This window comes from Melospiza melodia, chromosome 26, assembly GCF_035770615.1.
Source record: "Melospiza melodia melodia isolate bMelMel2 chromosome 26, bMelMel2.pri, whole genome shotgun sequence".
Lineage (NCBI taxonomy): Eukaryota > Metazoa > Chordata > Aves > Passeriformes > Passerellidae > Melospiza > Melospiza melodia.
In genome coordinates, this window is record NC_086219.1 from 4222961 (window position 1) to 4248651 (window position 25691).

Here is a 25691-nt window from a genome sequence, read left to right on the forward strand (position 1 = left end):
GAGTGGAATTCACACCCCACACCCCCACTACCAAAACAGTGAAACACAAGCTGGATGGAATAAAACCACTAATTAATCCCTCTAAATCAGTTTGCCACCAACGACAACACACCGGCAACGCAATCCAATCAGTTCCAGCCATGGCGGGGGGGTTGAAACAAGATGATCTTTATGATCCTTTACAACCCAAAGTGTTCTATGATTCTGTAATTCCATGATTACATCCTGCCGGCAGCAGCTATGCCCCGCCAAACGCTATGCTGGCCTTAAAGAGCTTCACCAAAACGCAACTGTTATTTAAAATAGCGCCGAACCACCCTACCAAGGGATACAGTAAATAAGTAACGAGTAAATAACAGCTACTGACGTTTTTATCACACAGGTGTAAATTCAGTTATCGGGAAAGGGGAGGGCTCGCACTATTTTTGTTCTGACATCAAGGCTGCTCGGGGTAAACTGTCATGCAAGCCTGTAATTATTGGGGAAATTTAAACCTTAAAACACAAAAGCATTCAAATAAAAACGTATCAGCGATGGCAACACACTCTGATTAACAGGAAACTGAATTTCAGCCTGGCGAGAACACCACGAGTACTACAGGAGCGATTCGGACTCAGTTCCTTAAGCACCACACAAAGTCTCTTCCCGCTCCCCCTGCACCCCGCTTTCCGGAGACAACTTTGCAGGGATGCGGGGGGCACAGGGGGGGTGTGCCTGGCACAGGGGGGGTGTGCCTGGCACAGGGGGGGTCCGAGCCTGCCCCCAGCCGTGCTGGGGGTGCCGGGGCTCGGGGTGGGCTCCATGGGCGGACCGAGCCCCGGGCCGGTTCGAGCCCCGCAGCCCGGTTCCAGCTCGAAGCCGGTCCGAGCCCCGCAGCCGGTTCGAACCCCGGGCCAGTCCAAGCCCCGGGGCCGGAGCGCGGATCGTGGATCGCGGATCGCGGCGGTAACATGGCTGCTTTCCTACCGAATTACGAAACCGGCTGAGGGCGCGGGATTACCGGGGAGAGCCGGCCGGGGGGAACCTCGGGGCGGGGTGCGGCGAGGGGATGGGAACAGAGGGGGCGGCGATGCTGGCGGAGGATGCGGGGGGCTGCGAGCATTTGGGGCGGGGGTCCCTCCTCATGCCGGAGCTGCCGGAGCCCAGCGCGGCAGGGACGGACCCCGCTCCGAACCCGCAACGGGACGCGCCGGGCACCCCCAAAAATAAACAATGGACAATAACAGCGAGCGGAGGCGGCGGCCGGGAGGGTCCCCCCGTGGCTGCCCGCAGCCCCCTCGCCCCCTGCCCGCGGCGGGACCCACCTTGAGCGCCGTGCGGGCCGTGCTCCATGGCCGGGTCGCTGCTGCCCAGCTCGGCCAGGCGCCGGCCGGTGGCCGCCAGCTCGGCGCGCAGCGCCGTCACCTCCTGGCCCGCCGCCTGCAGCGCCCCGTCGATGCGCAGCGCCAGCTGCTTGTTGTCGTCCATCATGTGCAGGATTTTGGCCTGGGGGGAGGGAGGAAGAAGAGGAGGAGAGAGAGAGAGAGAGAGAGAGAGGTGAGAGAGGGAGCGGCGGGGGGCGGGCAGGGGCTGTGCGGGGCTGGGCTGGGCAGGGGGCAGGGGCGGCTGGAGGGGAGCAGCGAGAGGGGAGTGGGCGGCGCCAGGGGGCGGCGCCAGGGGAGGGGGCTGGGAGGGTGCGAGGGGGGCTCGGCCGGGGGGACAAAGGGGAGGGGGCTCCGTGCCGGGGGAGGGGGATCCCAGAGGGGAAGGGGAGAGGGATCTGTGCGAGGGGGTGCAAAGGGAGGGGGCTTTGCGAAGGGGGACAAAGGAAGGGGAGCGCAAAGGGGAGAGGGGCTCTGTGAGGGGCTGTGCGGAGGGGGCACAAGGGAAACACAAGGGCTGTGCGGGGGGTGCGGGGACCCCCTACCTGTTGCCCCCCCGGCAGCCGGGGCAGGGCCGGGGCGGCGGCAGCTCGGCCGAGGGCATCGCGGCGGGAGCGCGGCTGCGGCGGGCGGGTCCCTCCCGTGAGGAGCGGGGGGAGCCTGCGGGACCGGGGGCGAGACCCCCCCGCAGCCCCGGGGGTTCAGGGGTGCCGGGGGATGCGGCAGTGCCCGCCGGGAGCTCACAATGGCACCGGGGGAGAAACGCTCTGCTGGCTGAGCTCGGGTTCACCCCCCGTGCCCGGCAGCTATTGCAGCAGGTGGAGGGAAACGGGTTCAAAAATCGCCCTGCAAGGATTTTGGGGCGGGGGGAAAGAGGGACCTGAGCGCTGTCAGCACTGCAGCAGTGCTAGTGCAGGAGCTCTGACAGTGCCGGTTCACGTGGCACGAACCCAGGGTGAAAAATCGAGAATTATTGGTATCATCCATTCGCTGGCGACTGCTAGAGGGAGCGCGGATGTTTCCCTGTGCCTTATCCATCCCTCAGAGGGATCCTCTTGTGTGTTTGCCAGGGCTGCAGCAAGCCTGCAGAGCTGCCACCCTGCCCCTGGCAGCCCTGCAGATGGCTTCATCCTCACTGAAGTGAAATTGTAGAATCGGAGTGATTTATGTTGGAAAAGACCTTAAAGATTGTCTCATTCCAACACCTTCCACCACACCAAGCCCCATGGATGCTTTGGAGATCATGGTCTATGGGCTGTACCTCCCCACTCCATCCCTGCATCCCAAAATCTGCAGGCAGCCGTGCTGGGGGTTGTCACCTGAGCCACCTGTACCTGGAAAAGTTCACAAATGGGTTTAGGAGCTGGGCAGGAGCCCCCATGGCAGTGGGGTGGGAGGCTCACAGGAACAGGAGTGGTGTGGGAAGCACAGGAAGGAGCCAGGATGCTGAGCCTGGACTCTTGTTAGGGGGAAGCCAGAGAAAATCATGATCTGTGAGTAAAGCCCAGCATAATTTGCTGAACCCTCTGATATTTGCCTAAATGCAGGCTTTTGGCTGAACAAGCTGAGAATTTGGGGCAGTTCTTTGAACTTCAGGGTGTCCTTGTGCAGCACTGGCACTGCAGAGCCCTGATCCAAAATGCAGTAAAAAGGATAAAAAAGGCTCCTGCTCCTGAGAGCTGCAGGGATGGCTCCAGGAGAGGCTGGACCTGAGGAAAAGCAGGAGCATCCCACCATCCACCCCACACACCCAGGGACTGAGGGATGGGGCTCTGCAGGAGCTCTCTGCTGTGCAGAGTCCCCAGGCAGCTTCTGGGGACAGAAATGGGGAAATCTGCTGTGTCAGTCTGCTGAAAAACATCAACAAGAGCAGCCTGGATCCCCCAGACCCTCAGGTCTGATCTGGATGCTGGGTACAACCAGCTCTCCAAGAGTCAAAAGGAATGAGTCCTTGCCAAGTGGCATCCAGTCCTTACGTCCATCTGGATCAATCCATCTGGATGTTGTAAACCAGAGAAAATTTAGCATTTACTCCATGAAATGGTGGCTTTTGCAAGGGACAGTTATTTCTGGCAGAGAGTTTCCAGCAGTGTCTGCAGCCCGAGCTGGGTGCTGGAGCAGGGCACTCAGAATATCAGTGGAAAGGTCTGTTTGCCTTCATGAATCCCCAGAGGGCCAGCAAACAACCCACAAGGAGAATAAATGCAATTTTTGAAATTCTTTCTCCATCATCTCTACAGCCATCCCTGAGTGAGATAAAGTTCTGCAAGTCTATAAAGCAACTGAATTCTAATCAAGATAAATGCCCAGTTTCATACTTAATTTGCATGAGCATGTGCTGCAAAGTGTGTTTGCAAATGGGAGAATTATGTATGTAACCAGATAACCTGAGTGTGCAATCCCAGTCCTGGATATGCAAAACTTCCTCATTGCACTTGAATAAAAGGAAAGCTTCAGCAAAAAGGAACTTGGCTTTAAAGTACCAGCATGTTTTTTTTTTTTATCATAAAAAAATCAGGTTAAAGCTGATTTGAACCTTCCAAGAACCCATTTAGCTGCTAAGGCAAATTCCAAATGATGTTTCTTACTCAATCTAACTTTAATAATAGACTGCTTGAGTTGCTGCACTGTCAGAGCTGGAATTTTTTAAATTTACTGACAAAGAGAATTTCTACATTAGCACGTGGTTATTTAAAAAATGTGTCCTAAAGTTTGGCTGGGGCCTCATGGGAAGTTAAAAACCTCACTCTAAAAACTTTCCTCACTACTTTCAAGCCTTCCTGAAATCCCCCGAAGAGATCTTGGAAGTTTTCCTCCCCTTTCCCATGCCTCCTCTTATCCTTCCTGGGGAACAGCTGGATCCATTAAAATTGATTTTGGTCTCTCAGAGCAGAATTTGATTTCTCTGAGCTTCCTCCTGGCAGGAGCACAGAGTGTCCCAGCAATATCAGCCAGAGGAAAGGCACAAGGATGGGAAATTCCCAACCCAGCTGGGTCGTGCCAGCTCCCAGTCAGAAGGCCAAGCCTTTGCTGGAAACCTCAAAATTAGGATGAAATGAAACTTGAGGAAATTAATTGTGCCCCCATCCCTTACTCCTTTTAGTTTTAAATTAAGAAAAAAAATTGAAATTAAAAGCTAATTAAATACACAAAATTAGAAACATTATTTCCCAAAGTTGCTTTGATGATGTTTTTTTTTTAAATTTTGTTTTTTTATTCCAGCTTTTACCAGGAAGTTGACAGCTCTGCAAGGAGTCTGTGTCCCAGAGGGATGGCAGTCCCTGGCCATGCAGATGAGGCATGAAGAGATTGGGAATATTTCCTAAGGACACAAGGGAAACCTGAGTCAATGCCAGTGAGTCACAAATCTTCATTCAACTCAGCATCTGCTCAGGTGCTGCAAGGGGAGCCTTGAAAAGCTGGAGAACACCCTCAGTTTTGGGCAATGTGCTCTGGCAGTGCCATCACACCCAGGCAGGCCATTCCTTGAGTGTGTAAATGGAATAAACAGGGATAGAGGAAGGTTTGAGAGTTCCACCCCTCATCTTTGCTCTTGTTACAGCCTAAGGAGCGCAGTAAAGGGAATTTGAGAAGATTTAGAAGATGAAAAAGGGTTGAGAAGCACATGAGTACCATTCAGGCCTTCCAAACCCTTTAATTTGCTATTCAGATTACCACTTTTTATAGTTTAATATGTACAATATGCAAAGGAACCAGTTTAACTAAAAGGGAAAAGCCTTCTGTGTTAAGGTTGAACGTAATCTAATAGGGCCCTTTGACTTGATTCAATTAAATCCTTCTTTTTCCAATTAAATAATCATCCAGAATTTAATAAAAATGAATTTCCATGTGTCATCCTGCAGAATGATGACCTCTGTGATGGGGAAGGCTTATGTAAATTCTGCTGATCGCTCTTTATCTGCCTCTGCCTCACTTCCTCCAAAAAAAATTGCCTTCTGTCTGTATATTTACATTAATTTCTCATCTGCTCCATGTATCTCTGTTTGCAGGAACAATTCCCAGCTGAAGGAGCTGTGAGTAACACCAGCTTCCTTCAGTACATCCTCAAAAATGGACCCTCTGTGATGGGAAAATGATCTCCAAAGTGGGATTTTTGCTCTGTGCCTCGGGTTTGTTGTGCCCTGGCATGCTGTAGGGCCAGCTTCCAATTGGCCCCTTCCAAATATCACCAGAGGCATCTCTGTGGCTGTTTATCACCAAGAAAATCCAGCCCAAGAGAGCAGAAACAGCAGAAACTTCAGCAGCAATCCCCAGGAAAAGCACATTCCGGTCTCTTCCAGCACATCTCCACTAAATAATTCCCATCAAGGCTTCCACAGTTGTTAATATCTATTAATTTATTTTTTCCCCTCTGCAAAGGCGTATTTATAAATGCATTTTACACCCCTCTCACTCATAAAATACAGAGCACCAACTCTTTCCTTCCTCAGCAGCATCTTTATGCAAACCTTGCTGATGTGGTAGGTAGTGCTGTAATAACTTATTAGTTATTAAAACTACTAAGTTATTAAAACGTATAACTAAGTTATAGTTACTAACTTATAAGTTACTAAAACTGAATTAAACGCAGCTAAGGATGGACAGGTTTAAATTTTGAGTGAATATTCAGTTTATCTCTTGCCACATTTCCCCATCTCTCTCTCTGTGAGGGTAAAATGGTCTTGGCGACCTTCCTGTGCTGCACATCCCTGGGGACCATGAAAACAAACCCATTAATGTTTATAAAGTGTCTCAGACTGGGAGAATTACATCACTGTGGCGAGATACAAGCTTAATGGATCAAAACAAACCCCAGCTCCAAACCCCCCAGCTTAGACACATCTCAGTTACCCGGCACAAACCTCAAGGAATCCCACTGAGAAGGGATAATTGAGAGAAAAATGTGATCCCAGAGATTTTTCTGCAGTAAACCCATTTTATGTTAATAGAAAGCAGATTTCTAGAGCCCTTTGCAAAGCAATGACTTCCACAGCATATTTCACAGCTGAGCACATCCATGGCACCAGCTTTGGACACGGGGCTATTAAACCCAACATTTGTTTAATGAATTACAGCAGTCCATGGATCTGGGTGTGCTCAGCCTGTGTTTAAATGTTTATTGTCAGCAGCCAGCTCTGCATGAGCAGGTATCAGCCTCAGTGATGAGCCGTCTCTGCAATGGACACAAAACTTTGAACTTTTTTTGGGTTCTGCTTTCTTATCCAAGACAGATTACCCCGCAGTTCAGGGTCTCTGCTAAACATGAAACTTTTTGGGTTCAGTGCCAGTTTGGGGTGTTTTCTCCTTGCTGATGAGCTGTTGTGCATCTCCCACCAGCCTGGGCTTGGTCCCTGTGACTGAAGGGTGGATTAAGCCATTAAAACTCACACGTTCAAGCAAGGCTGATGTGCTGCAGCCATCTCCAAGATGACCCCGCTCTCACCTCACCAGTCAATCTATAAACCTTAACAAAAAATTAACTCTGGTTCACCCAGCTGTTTTAACACGTTCTCCACTGCAAACTATGTGTGAAGTGCTCCCTTTCATGGTAGATGGAGACAGTGGTGATGATGTGCTGTGATCACTTTGATTTCCTGCAAAATGCCTTTGATGTATGGTGGTCTCCACTGCAGAAATCCCCACCCAGGAGCAGCTTTAGAGTCCTTTGGGCTGGAAGAGACCCTAAGAACCATCTCATCCCACCTCTGCCATGGACAGGGATGCTTTCCACTATCCCAGGTTGCTCCAAGCCCTGTCCAACCTGGCCTTGGACACTTCCAGGGACCCACAGCTTCTCTGTGCCAGGGCCTCACCCACCTTCACAATTAAGAATTTCTTCCTCATATCCAGTGTAACCCTGCCCCCTGCAAGTGGGAACCCATTCCCCTTTGTCCTGTCATTCAGGTGAAGTTTGAATGAAATGTCATTTCTTCTTCTCTTCCCCAGCACAAATTAGGGAGCAAAGATGTGGTTGGGCTTTTTCAGAACTGCCAGGGTGGTTTGGGAGATCAGGCCCTGCTGATCCCCCAAGAAGATGAGAATGGGGACTCTGTGGAGAATTATCATTGCAGCCCCAATTTACCTCCTGTTCTGTGATGAGCATCGTGTGGAAACTCCAATGAACAGTGAGAATGTGAAGCACTCAGCAGGATAATGTGTGCCGTGAAAAAAACCCTGTGATCAATCAGCAGACAAATATATACTTAAACGAGGTGTTGGTGGGAGAGATGCAGGAAAGGTGATTATGGGTTTGTCGCAGTGTTTCCCTCAGCAACAATGCTGACACGCAGGGGTGGGTCACCCTACCCTGCCATTAATGGAGCATCAGCACTCATCTGACAGCTCCTTTGTCCTGGGAACTCAATTCCCATGAAGATTTGACATTAGCAGAGGCACGGGGAAACTCAGAGCCTTTGCATTTTCATGACGTTCCAACTGCTTTAGCCTGGTGGATTACAGGTAAAATCGCTGTCCTAATTTGGGCAGGAGGCAGAAATAAATATTTGTACTCATCTGTTTCAGCTGTGGCAATAAACACCATGGGCAGAAGAGAGAAGGACAGCTCCCTTTGCTCCCTTCCAGGGAACAGGGAGATGCCCTCAAATGATGGCTTGGTGGAGCAGGAGGCAGCCAGGGGAAAGCTGATTTTCTTATCATAGAATTAGAGTGGTTTGGACTGGAGGGACCTTAAAGAGATCTTAAAGTCTATTTGCCATGGCAGGGACACCTTCCACGGTCCCAGGGTGCTCTAAATCCCATCCAACCTGGACTTCCAGGGATTCAGGAGCAGCCACAGCTGTGCCAGGGCCTGCCCACCCTCCCAGGAAAGGATGGAGAGAGGGATCACTCTGAGAGGTCTCAGACAAAGCCAGGGCAGATATGAAATTCCCCCCTCACCCTCCCCCAATGGCTAAATTAATAATATTTTTCTAAAAGCACAGCTGGATGGATTCCTTAGAAAAATCTAAGGATGCTGGGAGGCTCCAGTGGATGCAGGAGGTTCTGTGGGTACCAGATCTCCATCACCCCAAAATCTTCAGGACAAGAAGTTGCCAGGGTTGTTGACACAAGGATTTTAAGAAGGTGATGGATATAAAACCCACCAAAGGCAATTAAAGCAAGCAGGACAAGTGCCAACTCTTGTGTTTGCTCACTGTCAGGAGGTTTTATGGGCACAGAGATATATCTGCAAAGCCATTCAAGTGCATTTAATTTTTCCAATACCCACTTACTGCAGCCTGCATGAGGATAATGTGTTTATCCTATGAGGTTCCTGACTTCATTCTGCAGCACTTGACTCCAGGGTGGGTTTTGTATTATCAACTTCCTTCCAGCACACCTGGAAAACAAAACCTGTTCCCATTGAACACCCTGGGATGAAGTTTTGCTGGGTGTTAAGTGCAGTTTGTCACACTGCTGGAGGCCCAGGGTGGGACAATGAGCCTGGAAAAGCCTCAAACCTGATGGAGATGGGAGCTGAAGTGTGGGGGATGCAGGGCTGGAAGGGGGAGATGCTCTGACACAGCAAAGATAAATGGAAAAGGGGAAAAGATACCAATCTATATGGAAGGTATTAGGGAGAAATTCTGGCTGTGAGGGTGGTGAAACCCTGGCATGGAGTGCCCAGAGCAGCTGTGGCTGCCCCTGGATCCCTGGCAGTGCCCAAGGCCAGGTTGGAGCATCCTGGGACAGTGAAAAGTGTCCCTGCCATGGCAGGGGTGGGATGGGATGAGCTTTAAGGGCCCTTTCAGCCCAAACCATTCTGTGACAAAACCCCTGCAATGAGAGGGGTGATGCTCCATCCCTCATGCTCACACCCCTCACTATCCAAAAGCCCTTGAGAAACATGAGAAATTACTTAGGATTGTTTTGCTGATATTTTTTGCCACCTCATGAAAGTAACGGTTCATAATCTGCACCAGAGCAGCTTGACTCAAGATAAAGATCTGCCTCATTTGCACTTACATAATTAGCAATTACCCTAATTTCACTTACATTAAATTACATTTTTAAAAAAATAAATGTTATCTTTTCTGACCAAAAAAAAAAAATCATCCTGGGTCTACTTCAGAATTTTTTCTGTAAAGCAGAAGTATCATTATCCTGTTTTCAGATGTACTGTCTAGACACTTTTAATGAAAATATTCATTATTGCTAATTTGCATCTCTTTCAATTCCAGGACAGAAATCAAATGAAGATGTCAAAACTCTGCTCCCTCTGCCTCAGGCAAAACTGAGCCACGGTGACCCCCAAGTCCTTCCAAAGGGGATCTGAGTTTGTGTGGAGGAAAAACATCTCCAGCATCCTCCTAACTGAGGGCAGCACGAGATGAAAGTTTAGCAGGAAAAATCAGAGGAAAATAATGGTGTCAGGATCTGGATCTGATTTCTGCAGCTTTAAAGGAGGGAAAAACCAGGGAGATCCCAGCCTTAGGGTGCAAGATGTGTTGAAATAGAGATGTAAATCAGGACAGTGGTAACTCATGTGGGTTCAGCAGTGACATTTCCTGAAGATAAAGCACATTTTACATGCACTCTGTACTTGCTGGTAACAAATCTTTCCATTAGTACAAGAAAATACATATTATACCTCAAACATGCTTCACTGAGCTTGGAGAATAAAGATAAAATAATCTTTTTATAGCAAATAGGAATGAATACTTAAAAATAATAAAAAGTTGGTGAATATTCATTTGAACTCTTAAGCAAATTTGCCCTTGTCATATTTGCATCCCTCTTGTGTTCTCCTTCTGTGCAATGAAGTTTTATTAGCATGAACATCCACAGAAAGTGAATGTGAAGACTCAATACCCATGGGAAATGAATTTAAAATTCATTTGCTGTGTGCAGTCACCCAAGAAACTTGATCATAATTGTTTATTGTACTTAAATATTTATATTGTTGAAGCACTTGTTAGATAAAAAGGCTGTGATGCTCCTCTGCAGGGTGATGTTCAAACACTGTCCCAGGCTACAGGAATCACCTCCATCCCCAGCAAACACTCAGCTGGGACAGGTTTCTCCAGGCTGGATGATGTGGCAGGTGGCAAATTTCAAGGTCATCAACAAACATTGGGTGAAAAATCAAAAAAATTTCTCTTAATTCTTATTAGCATGTTGAGAGGATCCACTGAATGGCAGCACCTCCCATGGGTGCACTCACACAGGGTGCTTGGAATGGAGCCAGAAAATAAAGTTCAGAAATTAAAGTTCATCAGGATCATAATTTTGAGCTTTTTCACTGCCTGAAGTCCTCTGGCACAGAAACAAGAAGTTTCTCTTAATTCCTCTTAGCATGTTGAGTGGACCCAGTGAATGGCAGCACCTCTCATGGGTGCACTCACACAGGGTGCTTGGAACGGAGTCAGAAATTAAAGTTCAGAAATTAAAGTTCATCAGGATCATCATTTTGAGCTTTTTCACTGCCTGCAGTCCTCTGGCACAGAAACAAGAAGTTTCTCTTAATTTTTCTTAGCATGTTGTGTGGACCCATTGAACGGCATCACGGCATCCCCTCTCATGGGTGCACTCACAAAGGGTGCTTGGAATGGAGTCAGAAATTAAAGTTCAGAAATTAAAGTTCAGAAATTAAAGTTCATCATTTTAAGGAACATCATTTTAAGCTTTTTCACTGCCTGCAGTCCTCTGGCACAGAAACAGAAAGTTTCTCCTAAGTTTTCTTAGCATGCTGAGTGGACCCCGTGAATGGCAGCACCTCCCATGGGTGTGCTCACACAGGAGAGTCAGAAATTAAAGTTCATCATTTTAAGGAACATAATTTTAAGCTTTTTCACTGCCTGCAGCCCTCTGGCCCAGACTCCATCCCTCACTCTGCTCAGAGTTTGGATTCCAGCAGTGCCTTTGGGCCTCACAATGGATCCTTCATTCCCTCCTTGCCTTGCCCTGCTCCCCCTCTGCATCTCTGAATGCTCCAGGAGCTGCACCCACGGCCCTGCCTCGCCCAGCAGATTCCATTCCTGAGCAGGAATCCCATCCCTGCTCCCCAGTTAACACCTTCCCACCCTCCATGGCAGCTGGGCAGGGCACTGCAGCTCCCAGCTCATCCAAAGGCACCTCTGGGGTTTTTTGGGAGAGGTGGGCAGCAGTTTCTGCAATAGGGACAACTTGTTTTGCTTGTTCTCTTAGCACCCCACAAATCTGTGCCCCACAGCACTTCCAGAGCAATCCTCACTAAATCATTTTTCTCTGCCTGGAACACAATGAGGGAGCAGATTTTTTATGGATATGGAGGAATAATTCAAGGTAAACCCCTGCTGGGAGTGGGGCAGGAGTTTCCACCTTGCACCAATAGCCAAGGGCTGGGGAATGAAAAAGACCCCGAAATTCTGAAATTGAGGCTCAATTATGACAATAATGATGCACAGGAGAGAAAATTGCATGAGGACATGCACTGTTTTTACACACTGCCCTTAATGTGGATTCAGTGATGGGAGGAGGGGGTTTGGAGTCACCCCTCAGAGCAGGTTCAGGTCTCCATCAGCTTCTCACACACAACTGTGCCTTTTAATTATCACCCCACATTCAGATGAAGGTTGCCTGTGCCAGTTTGCACTGCTATCACACCCTGGTGCACCAGTCCCTGCTCCTCTGTGGGGACAGCAGGTGGCATTGGCAAGGTAATTACACACCAGCAATAATTGCACGCCATCAATAATTAGCAACAATTTCAGTTGCCCCAAAGATGCTTCCAAGATCAGATGCTGAATTTCATGGCACTTCCCTCAAACACAGGAAACACAGGGAAGTGGAAAGATGTAATTAGGGGAATGTGAGAAGGAGAAGAGGATGAGGCAAACCAAAAGCTGCCACTGGCACTGTGGGAACGGGCAGTGCTGCTCCAGGGAGATTATTTCCAAAATCTTGAGCTGTTTGGGAATGATATTTGAAATCCAGAGGGTTGGAAAGAGAAAGAGGAGGAAATGGGAGCTGTGGATGGGGATGAGCTCTTGCATGGGGGGATAACTGGGCTCCATTGCTGCACAGAGCATCCTCACAGTGGGGGCAGAGATAAAATAGAGATATAAATGTAGATGTAAATAAAGATAGATATAAATAGAGATATAAATAAAGATTTAAATAGAGACCCCCTGTGCCCAGAGAGCCCCAAAGCTGGAGAAGGGATGCACACACAACACTGCAATACACACATAACCCATTTAAATCCTTTAATTTATTATTTGATAATCCTTTATCAAATAATAATTTAAGAAGAGATGCTGAATGCTGTGAGCAGGGTCTCCCTGCATGGCCAAATCTTTCCACTCTAATGGCAGGAGATGTCAAATGTCACAGGAGCAAGATGGGTGATGATGAAAAGAGGATGAAGGGCATAAACTCAATATATGGTGCAACCCCACACTCACTACTATAAGAAAATGCAGGAGCCAAATGGGGTAAAATGGGGTAAAAAACCAAAACCAAATGGGGTAAAATGGGGTAAAAAACCAAAACCAAATGGGGCAAAATGGGGTAAAAACCAGAGCCAAATGGTGTAAAAACACCTTTTCCAAGACAAAATTGTGTTGCCTGCAGAAGAAGTCAAAGTTGGCTTTTAGAGTTTGAAGTGGTTAACGATTTGGTTTCTTTAAACCAGGGAATTAATGACACTGAACTTCACAACAACAACAAAAAATGAAAGGCACCCCAAAGAATGTTCTCTTAATTGTAGCAGCCCGCTGCATTAAAGCTGCTATAGGAAAATTCATTTACAATTCAGCTATTAAATTGCAAACCATTACCACTGCTTTTATGGCTTTATATCCCTCTCACAAATTTATTGTGTAATTACTCGGAGCAACAGGATGGTTTTTAGCAAGCCAAGCTGAAATAAGGCTTCCATTCCAAAATCCTCCCAATTCTGCCTTTTCCAGATGAAATTTATGCAAAAGAGGCAAAATGTTACATGCAGTTTTCTGCCTGGGATTTGGGGGCATTTGAGGATGGAGCTGGAATTTTGCCTGGTATAAAGGTGGGATGGAAGTGACCACCCCATCAAATTTATTAGTTATTAATCAATATTATTATTATTACTATTATTATTAATTTAGTATTTATTATAATCAGTTTTATTTTTATTTAATAAATTCATATTGTTTATTTAATAAAATTTATTTTAAAAATTTATTTAGTGACCACCTCTCAAAATTTCTTGTGTAATTACTCGGAGCAACACGATGGTTTCTAGCAAGCCAAGCTGAAATAAAGCTCCCATTCCAAAATCCTCCCAATTCTGGCTTTTCCAGATGAAATTTATGCAAAAGAGGCAAAATGTTACATGCAGCTTTGTGCCTGGGATTTGGGGGCATTTGAGGATGGAGCTGGAATTTTGTCTGGTATAAAGGTGGGATGTAAGTGACCATCCAAACAAATTTATTATTAATTAATTAATTAGTTATTCTTTCTCGTTATTTATATTATTATTTTTCAACATGATATATACTATATACTATATACTATATACTATATACTATATACTATATATTATATTATATATAATTATAATATATACTATATACTATATACTATATACTATATAATATATAATATATACTATATAATATATAATATATTATATATAATATATTATATATTATATATTATATAATATAAAATATATATAATATAATATATAATATATAATATATAATATATAATATATAATATATAATATATAATATATAATATATATTAATTATATATTATATTTATTTAGTGACCACTCCAACAATTGCCATTTCTTGCTATAGGAAATGAAATTGGGAATTGCTCCAATGGATCTCTGCAGCAGCAGAGTTGGGACTTCAGGATTTGGAATTGTCTCACTTCCTGAGGGGCTGGTGGTTTTGGGGTTTTTTTTTTTGTTTGTCTGTTTTTTGGGGTTTTTTGGTGGTTTTGGTTTTTTTGGGGGTTTTTTTGTTTGTTTGTTTTTGGGGTTTTTTGGTGGTTTTTTTTTTGGGGGGGGGTTGGGTTGGTTTTTTTTTTCTGTTTTTTCTTTTTTGTTGTTTTGTTTTGTTTTTTTGTTTTGTAGAGGAAGTTCTTCGGGGGTACCAAGGGCCAGTAAATGGAGATGGCAGGCAAAGCAAAAGAAGCAGAACTCGCAGCCCATCGCACGCTGCTGCTGCTGTCTGCAGGGGAGCTGGACACGCTGTGCCTGCATCTCCTGCCCCCCAAAGGCACAGAGAACACCTCTGGTTATGCAGGAGGCATCTCCCCAGGCTGGCCCTGGGCTGGAAGCAGCTGTGAGCTCCCTCCTCTGATCTCTGAGCTCCCCTCCAAGCAAAGCCAGAGTCACTCTGACTCTGTGAACGGCTCCTCAAAGGGCTGCACGGCCCAAACCTCCTCCAAACCAGGGCTGGGCCACTCCTGGTTTGTGCTGCTGCTTTGTGGGATATTTATAATTATCTAAAATGTGTGAGGATCATGACATGACCCCTCAGGCCAAGCCCACCAGCCCAGCACCCTCCTGTCCCCAGGAATGGTGAATCCCTGCAAGGAGAAGGGGAAGGAGCTGAAAATCAGGATAATTTATTCTGCTGAGCCCAGTGCTTGCCAAGTCAGCTCAGCCTGGCATGGGATGGGCTTGGAGGAACTGCCAGGCTGGGATTTGCAGAGAGGAGGAGGAGTCTGAGTGAATCAGACACCCAAATCTCTCTGGGTTCAGCAGGAACTGGCTATTCAGCCAGCCTGGGATTGTTTTCCTTCTCGGGTTTTCTGCTCACTAAATCGTGTGGGTGATCAGTGGAGGAGGGGCTCAGTGTAAAAGGGATTTGGGGTAAAGATAATGAGTGATGAGATAATTATGAAGAATTACAGGGGGAGAAAAAGCCCCACCATCTAAATTTCCAATGGGAATTGCATTTTGGCAGCCACTGCTGGCCAAGGGAGAGACAGGACCTTCACACACAGTGCCTGAGCCATTGCTCTGCTGGGGTGCGTTCCCAGGTCCACTGGAGAAATTCAGCGACTAATAATCCTTATGGAACCATTTTGGTGTGTTCCCAGCTCCACTGGAGGAATTCAGCGACTAATAATCCTTATGGAACCATTTTGGTGTGTTCCCAGCTCCACTGGAGGAATTTAGCAACCAGCAATCATCATGGAATCATTCAGGCTGGGAAAGCCCTCTGAGATCATCCAGTTCCACCACTGACCCAGCAGTGTCTTGAGCACCTCTAAACCCAGTCCCCAGGTGTGACATCCACCCGTTTTTGGACACTTTAAGGGGTGGTGAATTCACCACTTCCCAGGGCAGCCTTTCTCATGCCTGACCATCCTTTCAGTGCAGAAATTTCCCCACCCTGCCCAGGACAGACAATTAGGAAGGATGGCAATGGCCTGGGTGGATAAAGGGTGTTAATAATGAGAAATTGCTTCTCTGCTCCCAAACCTTCACCCTGCTGCCCAGAGAAGGGAGAGAGGAGCCAGTTGGGTGCCCAAAGCCCAGGGTTGTAGGGGTGGGAGCGGGCAGGGCCCCAGGCTCTGGTTCTGTCTGGGGGCCGGGCCCACACCTGGCTTTGAAGGCCCCACGTGCCAGGAGCCAGCAGTTGCCATGGAAACCAAGGATTTCCTTAAAACTCCTGCAAAAAGGAGGAGAAGGCCCAAGAAAGAGGGGAAATGTCTCCTTTGGGGGGGGCGGGTTAGGGCTGTGTTCAGACCCCAGGGCTGTCACAGCACCCATGGCTGCACAAGGTGTTCCCTTCAAGCAGAGCTGGTTTTGCCCTGTGGTGGTGATTTCTACCTTGCAAACTTTGTTTTCTGCCTGTGCTGCCTCATCTCTGCAAGGTGCCAGTCTCATCCAGCAATCACATTTATTTTTACAGTCTCCAAGGGTTGTCTAAAGATGCAGCTCCTCTGTCAACAGAGAAACTGGGTTTTAATTACAGCCCTTCTGGCAGGGGATAGAGCTTCTTCCTTCATCAATATATTTTTTAAATGCATGGAGAAGTCCCAGAACTGGCAGATGGAGGAGCAAAGCCTCCTGATTATCCAGATTACAGCCCCTCCATACCAGAGATACCTGCTGGGATGGGATGTGGGGCTGGAAATGGGTTAAACCCACAGCCTGAAGCTCGAGCCCTCATTTCCACAAGTCCCCAGATTCAGCTTTGCTCTCTGATGTTTTTAAATGCTGCTTTGTCCTTTGGCAGCCTCCAGGAATTGGGATAAATCAATAAGCCATCAATTTTGACTGCAGAGCTCTGTGGTACCCAAAGCTGTGGTGCTGCTCCCAAGTGATCCATATGCAAGCAAGCAGAACATTCCCAGACGGTTTTCAATGAAGTGGCTGGCAAAATCCCCTGGGAATATTTGGTTAGGATGAGAAACATATAGAAACACAGCTTTTTGGAGGCATCTTGCAGTAACTTCAGTTTCCATAGTGACTAATGTTTGTGTTTATATCCAGCCCCTGTGTTTCTATCAGATTTTGCTTCATGGAACAGCTGTTCCAAGTCATTTCACCAAGACAGATGATCCTGATAAGGAGCAAAGTTTCCATTCTACACAAATGCACATTTATTTAATAAAATCCAAAGAATTCAAACCTGGAAAAGCCCCTGTGCTTCAAAAGATTGATTATCAATGCAACCAACTGATAGGAAGAGAATAAAAGTGGCCACAGAATAGCTGCTGCTTAATGAGAGAGTGAGAAAAAGCAGAACAGAAAATAAATAAAACAACATTGAAAACACCTGTAACTTTATTTAATTTGGCTGTGAGCTTTCTATTCCTGGGCTTTATGCACAAACCTGATGCCTAAAAATCTTCCTTCTGCTGGAGATGTCACTGCAGTGGGTCAGGGGCAGCTCTTGGAGCCCCAGCCCCCTTTGGAAAACCTCATCCTTGGAAAAGCTGCTGGGAGCATCCAGAGGAATCAAATGTAACTCACCTGGCCTCTGGGTTCTAACAAAACACTGTCACCAAGTACCCCATCCTGCAGCATTTATTTCCATTTCAATGGAAATCAAAACTGATTTTTTTGGTGTTTTTTTTTTTCTTAAATAGGATGGTTCATGTTCAGCTCTTTGGAACAATACTTGTTTTATCCTCTTTACCAGATAAAATAGAATATGAGCTCCCTGGCTGGATCTAGGCTTGGATCAAGCACCCCCAGAGTCTCTTTGCTATCAGCAGCTCTACCTGGGCTGAACTTGCACTAAAGCAAGGTTGGTACACAGTCACCTCTGACATCTCTGGAAAGACCAAAGTGTTGGATATGCCCAGGTGAGTCCAGGAGGCTCCAGAAGAGTTGGAGATGGCATCTCCCCAGAACCTGGGAGGGCACGAGCCTGGTGTTGGCTGCCTCCCTCCAGTGCCTGGGTGACTCCACAGCCAGAGGTGGGTTCTTATGTTTGGTGGTACCCCAAAAAAAGTAAATAAACCTGCTTTTAGATAACAGCTGGAGCTAAGATCCCTGTTTGGCTTGATCTGCACCACCCACTTCTGCCACTGGACATAAGGAATCTGCAAGGAGATGGGACAACCACTACTGTGAGTTCAGCAGCTTTTCATTAGAAGGCACAAAGTGGCCAACAATCTCTTGGTACAAGGGCTTTTCAGGCTAAACTGTCCAATTAAGAGCTGGCACCTGGATTGTTTTCCCTTTTAACCCAATAACTGATCCCACAGAGCTGCAATGGGGACTTTTCTGCCCAATTACAAAATGCCACCCAAACCCAGGGAGAAGGAGGAAGAAGAAGCATGAAGAAGAAACCCAGGACAACACCCTGTGCCCTCCATCCTGCTGCCATCCACAACACACTAAAAATCCCCAAACCTCAATTTCTCACCAAGTGATACACCTGCACTGCTCTCTGTAATCTATTTCACACTTTTGTGGGTTCCAGTCTATCCTGAAGTCTGGGAAACTTTCTCCATGAGTGAGGGTCAGAGTCAGTGCTGCCCTGGGGGTCAGGGCACCCCAGAGCAGACACAGAAATATTCCCAGTGCTCTGGGTTTGCACACTCCTTCATGAGGCACCAAAACAGCAGCAGGCAGCTGCTGGGAGAGGACAGAGTCCTGCTCCCCTGCCATAAATAACTGCAGTGCACAGGCACTGGCAAGGACTACAGAGTTGCTTATCATTTTAATCACTTCTAAATCACGTTGCAGAGCTCCAAACCTAAGGAAATTATTTTCATTGTTAACCTCCTTCTTCTTAATTTGCAAACTTCCTGCAAGTAATTGAAATTCTTGCTCTGCAAAAGGAAAAGCCTTATCTACTGCCTTGTTTAGCCAAATTAAGAGAGATGGGACTCGACTCCAGATTTGCTAAATATTTTTCCCTGCTTTCTGAAACATTTATTACATTTTGCATTGCACAAACTGCTCCAACCTCCTGCTGGCTGCAGAAACATGGTGAATTATTTTAATCAGGAACAAGAATCGTGTTGAAAGTGACTGTAACGTGGCACAACAGGAAACCTGGGCTTGCAGACTCCTTTGGAAGAAAATCCCAGCTCTCCTCTTCCCTCTTTGCGACTATCAATCAAACTCTAAAAATAAAGTCAGATATACAAAATTATCCTGCCATCAGGGCTTGAAAATATTTCAGTTAAGCAACTGTCAGTGCTCCCCTGATGGATCTCCATTGCCCAGGTTCTCTATCTTCCCTCTGCAGGCTGCACCAGGCTGAAGCTGGCACACATCCCAAGGATGCTGCTGGAGCAGTTTGTTTAACAGCAGCCTTTGAATCCCTCTGGAAGCACAGGGGGCCAGGGATGTGTCAGAGCCAGGGATGCAAACACCCATAGACTGCTCTGGAAGCCACAGACACTTCAGCACCTCCCAAAAGTCAGGTTATGTGCTCTGTCAGCTTTGTTGGAGCATCAATCCCCCCTGGGAGCATTAAGTCTGCTCTCTACTGAAGCTGCTCTGGGTTTGCCAGTGGGGAATGCAGAGCAAGCTGGGGCAATGCCTGAAGGAATTGCATTTCTCCTTGTGCAAGGCTGGAGCTTTGAGCTGCCTTTCACGCCTTCTCTGCATCCACATCGTGCCCAGAGAGCTCTCTCCTCTCCTCTCCTCTCCTCTCCTCTCCTCTCCTCTCCTCTCCTCTCCTCTCCTCTCCTCTCCTCTCCTCTCCTCTCCTCTCCTCTCCTCTCCTCTCCTCTCCTCTCCTCTCCTCTCCTCTCCTCTCCTCTCCTCTCCTCTCCTCTCCTCTCCTCTCCTCTCCTCTCCTCTCCTCTCCTCTCCTCTCCTCTCCTCTCCTCTCCTCTCCTCTCCTCTCCTCTCCTCTCCTCTCCTCTCCTCTCCTCTCCTCTCCTCGGATATCACAGAATCACCGAATGCTTTGGGCTGGAAGGGAGCTTAAACTCATCTCCTTCCACCCCTGCCATGGCAGGGACACCTTCCACTGTCCCAGGTGGCTCCAAGCCCTGTCCAGCCTGGCCTTGGACATTTCCAGGGATGGAGCAGCCACTCTGTGCCAGGGCCTGCCCACCCTCCCAGCCAAGAATTTCTTCCTCCTCTCCATTCTAACCCTGCCCTCTGGCCCTGGGAAGCCACTCCCTGTTATCCTGTCTCTCCAGCTCTCTTGGAGCCCCTTTAGGCACTGAAAGAGGCTCTAAGGCCTCACTGGAGACTCCTCCAATCTGAAGAACCTTTCATCTTTCTACATCTTCATAAAATATTGGATATAAGAAACAGAAATATCCTGCTTTCCCCAGACTCACCCAATTCTACACTCAAGGGGCAGAGCCATGTGCTCTGCCACTCCTGGGCTTCATCTCTTCAAGCCCACACCAGACACTTAATCCCAGCCAACAATAATCTAAATCCTCCCAACTGTTGTTGAAGCCCTGGGGAAAAGCTCTGCATTTATTTGTTTCTTCCTCTTGGAGCACAACAACATGTAAAAGCAAATCCAGCAAGGATGAGGAGCAAACATGCAGAATCTTGTTGTTATGGACCCATTCTGTTCCACCAGCACCAAGAGCTGGTATCTCTAAAACAAGATTTCTCCTGGGCTGGGAAGCAGAGGATGAGGCAATAAGATTCAGTTTTGCTCTGCAGACTATTTGTTTTTGTAATACTGGGGAAAGAGAGAACATATGTGAGGGGGGAAGGGTGGCAGCAGCATTTGTAACGCTTAATTTACTAAAAAGACACACTGCACAGATCTCCCATCTCACTTCATTGAGAGAAATAAGTGTTGGGTAAACCAGCCAGCCTGGATAGAGACCCATCCCTGGGGTTTTAAATGTGCTGCCAGGATAAGGATCCTTCCCAAAAGATGTCTGAGGCCAAAAGCATCACCCTTGTCATGCCCTGGCCTGGGTAAAACACTCACTTGTTCTTTTTCCTCCCATAAAATATCAGGGTTTTGATGGAGCCAAGCCAGTAATTCTCCATGTACATAGACCTTACCAGAAAGCAGGAAAGATGTTTGGATTTTTGTGTTACTTCAGAAATGACACCCCAGCTTGCTTTCCCTGTATTAAAATCTATGAAATCAGTGAGACCAAAACAGGTAGGAAGCGACAGCAAAGCAGGATCAGCTCCTGCCTTTGAAAACTACTTAATTTATAATCCCTCCATATCAGAATTATTAAGAAAGAAAAATACCTCTTGCCTCCCAAATGTCACCGTATCCACCCGGCTCCCGCGAATCCCTGAATGGATTTACCAGTGCCAGGGGCAATCTCATTTTCTAGAAAACCTGTTTTACTGCCTAATATTCCAACCCAGTCTATGGCTGATCACTTAAAGAGGCTTTTCCCAGGCAGGGCAGGCTGCACGTCTCATTTCCCTCAGACTCCCTGCAGCGGCTCCGTGGGTGGGAGGGGAGAGGAGACGTGGCACAGCAGAGTGGGATCGTTTGCTGTCAAATTAAAGCTGTGATTAATTCCAAATCAGGCCTGTTCGCTGAGATATTGGTGAGTTGTTTGATTTCAATGATTGCAGCGTGCCCGAGAATGGATGGGAGTGATGGTAAATGATTTTAAAATCATGGAAAATTTGGGGAGTTAGAAAGAAAGTTAGGCTTAGTAATTCTTGGGGAAATGGTAAAGGTAGGCCCTGGGAAATGTTAGGCCTTGTATTTGCTAGATCATGTCTCAGTATATGATAAATGATATAACTGTTATGTGATTAGATATAATTATTGTTTAAAGAATCATGAGAAACCATGGTAGGGCTTTGAGGGGGATCACAAGAAATCCATGCTTGGATGAAATCAATGCATACAATAGAACAATGTAAATTTAATAATTAATATGTAAGTCATATAATGATAGAATATAAAACATGCGTGGATTGAAACCATGACGGAGTCAGATTTGGGTCTGTGCACCCCTGACACCCAGAACTCTTCAATAAAAGCACCTGCATGCAATCATTCTGTGATTATGTGTTCCTGAACACATTAATAATTAATTATGTAAATTAATATGTAAGTTATATAAGGATAGAATATAAAACATGTTCATCCTGAACCCATGGAGGGTCAGATTTGGGTCTGTGCACCCCTGACACCCAGAGCTCTCCAATAAAAGCACCTGCATATGATTTTTCTGTGATGATTTGCTCCTGAGCACTGACAGGAGGAGATGAACCCTCCACCCTTGGCACAGGGGATGGTGAGGGATGGAAACCCTTGGTCTGTGCCAAAGGATGAGATGCTCCCAGCTGGAGCATCCCAGTGCAGTTCAGGGAGGCTGAGGAACCTGACAAGCCAATAATCAAAAGCTGTCCTGAGCATTTCCCTGGCTGATGGATCACTTGCAATGTTTGCTGATGAAAGAGTGATCAAAGCCCAGCTTTACCCATCCCTGCAGTGCTGCCATCCCTCCAGTGCCTCTGTAGGAATCGAGGCCATTGATTTATTGTAACACACCTCATCTGTATGTGCAAGCACAGAGGGGAAGAGGCTGATCCTTCCACATGGACACAGCACATCGATCCCTTGATTTTAATTTGCCACCCTGTTAACCCACCCAGAGCTGGGGATTGGAAATTCAGGATGCTGGAGGTCCCTTTCAACACAAACTGCTCTGTGATTCCATGAATATCCCACACACGGTGCCCAGCACGGGTGTGTTGGGAAAGAACAGAGAGGATATTTGAGGCCTGATCCTGCAAATCTTAATCAAATTACTTAATTTGTTCAGTTTATGCCAGGAAGACCAAGAAGTGACTGGAATATGGGGATTTTCACAGGAAAAGGGACATATGAAAAAACCAGTGGGTAGATGCTGAAGCCACGCTGGCTGTAAGGAGCAAAATGTCACTCCTGGGTGTCTCCAGGAGGGAGAGAATTTTTTTTTCTGAAAAAAAAAATTTAATATTATTTTTATTTAATTATATATTAATAAATATCAAAATATTCAATTATATATTTAATAAAATAATAGTTAATATTATTTTATTTATATATATGGATAAACATATATTTAATAAAATATTTAATATTATTTTATTAAATAACCACGATAAATTCTATATAGAACCATATATAATAAATATTGCATATTTATACCTATTAAAAATAAACATTTTAGCTATAATAAACATTTCTGGATATCTAAACAACAACAAAGCTCATTACTGTGTAGTGCAAACCATTTTGCTGAGGGACTGACATTCTGGAAGTCAAGAGCTTGGCAGGCAGCAAACCCAGGGTGGTTTTGGTTGTTTAGTTGTGCATGCAGCTTTGTGCTCTTGGAAAACATTTAATTTATTGAAGATTCACCTTAGAGCTCATCAAAGCTTAGATGTGACATGCAGTAAATCATCTCCTATTACTCAGAAAGTCGTGCTGCACGAAACAAAGAGATGTTGAAAGTCAGCCTGGAACTGGAGAGGAAAGTTGGCAACTGGGAATTATCCTGCTACACCCAAACAGCTCAGAGGCAGAGCACTAATTGTGTGCTGTCTGTAGTGGCATTTGAGCAGTAGCTGGAGGAGAGTGGGATTTCATGATCCAAACCCTTCTCCATCCACGTGAGCCTCTGTGAAGCAGCATCTTCCCACGTGCTTTCTGTGCCAGAGCAGATCCAGCAACATGTGCTTGGTCAAATGATTTACTGGGGGAAAAAATTACAGCTCCAAGCTTGAAATATTTAATCTTTATTTCCAGAATATTCTGAGTTGGAATGGGCCCACAATGAGCTCTAACACACACACCTTTGGGGAGATTTTTTAATCATTGTTTTTACCCATTGGATTGAACCTCCCGTGGTTCAAGTCTGGGGCAATTAGGAGGGGGTTTGTTTGGTTCTTTAACCAATCATGATGAACTGAAGTCCTAAAAATTTAATTACAAAGTCACTTTAAACTATAGGATCAATGAAAAGGAGGAAACTCTACTTGCAAGAGATTTACAGGAGTTTTGCTGGTGAGGATGCAGGGGGGCAAAGGCATGACTTGATTTGACCTGGGTTGTTTGCTGCTGCAAGGATGGATGGAATCACAAATCTGCACTGAGAGAGAGCAGAGCTCCTGGAAAGAGATGCTGAGAAACATCTTGGTGCTACAGGCTGGTTAAAGGCTGCACTTTGATCACAGAATCACACCTTGGGCTAAAGCTGACGAGATGCTGTGGTGCTGGACACTCTGGGCATAGGCTAAAGAATGGTTATCAAAGCCAAACACCACAGACTTTGACAGTTCCTTTTTCTCAGGAAAACTCTATCCAGTACCTTTGGCTGTTATTTACACATCAAGGCAGCAGAAGGAGCAGTGCACTGGGCAAGGGTTCACCACCCACCTTCCCTGCTTTTTCCTTCCACTCCAAAATCAGGGGAATTTCTGGACTATTCCCATGCCTCCCTTGTCTCCCAAGCCTTTGCCTTCACTACAACAATATATTCCTGGGGTATATCCTGCAAAATGAAATTCCAGCAGAAGGGAATGATCATGAACATCCACACGTCCCCAGCTGTGGGATGAGGACAGCAGCAGGAGATGGAGAAAAAGGGAAATCAGGTTTGCTTTCCCTGCACACCCAGCCTGTGCATAGGGGGTGGCACTCAGGCATTGTCACTGGCCTGGAGACAATGTCCTCACTCCTGTCCATGAAAAATGAGGAGAAATAGAGGCTGTGCCAGTGGGCAGCCAAGCCCAGAGAGATGAGATTACCCTGGTGTGAACTGACTCTGAGGATGAGGAGAAGTGGACTTGTGCCCTCTCCTCTAGGGGCTGGGCTGGAGGGGTGAGGAAACAAAAGCAGGATTTTCAGAGCCAGCTCTTCATTATTAGCTGGGATTTCCTTGGTAGCTTCACTTGGGGACCCACAAGGCCACTCCTCTGTCCCACAGTCTGGACAGTCACTGAATCCATGAGTTCATGAACCACCCCACAAAGCTGCTGTTACATGTACCAATGCTTACTTGCCCAGAATATCTTATTTAATGCTCGTTTTCCTAATGAGACATGTATAAATCTCTACCCTCCATTCTTCTACTTCTAATTTAATTTCTCTGCTGGTGTTTTTTTATCTGCTTTGTGAATCCAGCATGAGAATCTCTCTTGGCCTCTGTCTGTTCCTCTCCTCACACAGCTTGTCTCAATTACCAGTGATTTATTTTCCTCCTCCCTGATTTTCATCATGTGTGTTGCCCCATCGAGGTGAATAACAGCAAGGTCTTTCACAGCCTCTTTTCTCACTTGCTTTAAATTCCATCCATACTTTCAACCCTAAGAAAAAAGTCCATTTTTGTGCTCCTGAGTGTCCCAAGTCAAATCTCAGACTGATAAAAGTGATTTTTCAGAAGGATCAGCCATTCTGCAAGGCAGAGCCCAGCTTTGGGGCTGTTGCTAATGGACAACAAGCACCTGACTTAAAAACCAAGTTGCTGTGAGGTTCTCTTGTCCAATAGAGCAGGACTTTGTGAGAGGTTTGGGGCAGGGAAGATGAGGCAGAGCAGAGGGGTGAGTGCTGTGGCTGCTCCCATGGAGACAACCTCTTTTCTCACTTGCTTTAAATTCCATCCATACTTTCAACCCTAGGAAAAAAGTCCATTTTTGTGCTCCTGAGTGTCCCAAGTCAAATCTCAAGACTGATAACAGTGACTGTTCAGAAGGATCAGCCACTCTGCAAGGCAGAGCCCAGCTTTGGGGCTGTTGCTAATGTACAAAAAGCCCCTGACTGAAAAACCAGGTTGCTGCAAGGTTCTCTTCTTTAACAGAGCAGGACTTTGTGAGAGGTTTGGGGCAGGGAAGATGAGGCAGAGCAGAGGGGTGAGTGCTGTGGCTGCTCCCATGGAGACAGGAGGGCACCTAGAATGCCCAGAATGTGCTTTGTGAGTCATTACAGTGTCCCAGCTCCATATTAGAGCAGAGGTGCAATTGGCCTGCTCAGAAATTAGGTGTTC

General features: G+C 46.5%; 1 protein-coding gene and 1 long non-coding RNA gene across 3 annotated transcripts in view; one reads left to right on the top strand and one right to left on the bottom strand.

Moving 5' to 3' along the window:
* Nucleotides 1-25691, bottom strand: part of KAZN (kazrin, periplakin interacting protein) — a 226860-nt gene that overhangs the window by 95595 nt on the left and 105574 nt on the right. The window contains exon 3 of one of the 2 annotated variants that reach the window (XM_063176813.1): nt 1305-1485. The exons of the other annotated variant lie outside the window; for it this stretch is intronic. Coding sequence (XP_063032883.1) covers nt 1305-1485 — 181 coding nt within the window. The remainder of the gene's footprint in view (nt 1-1304; nt 1486-25691) is intronic. 2 annotated transcript variants of the gene reach the window in all.
* On the top strand, nt 846-10526 carry LOC134429585 (uncharacterized). The gene is made up of 3 exons (XR_010030617.1): nt 846-945; nt 4584-7820; nt 9542-10526. It is a non-coding gene; the product is annotated as an uncharacterized LOC134429585 (long non-coding RNA).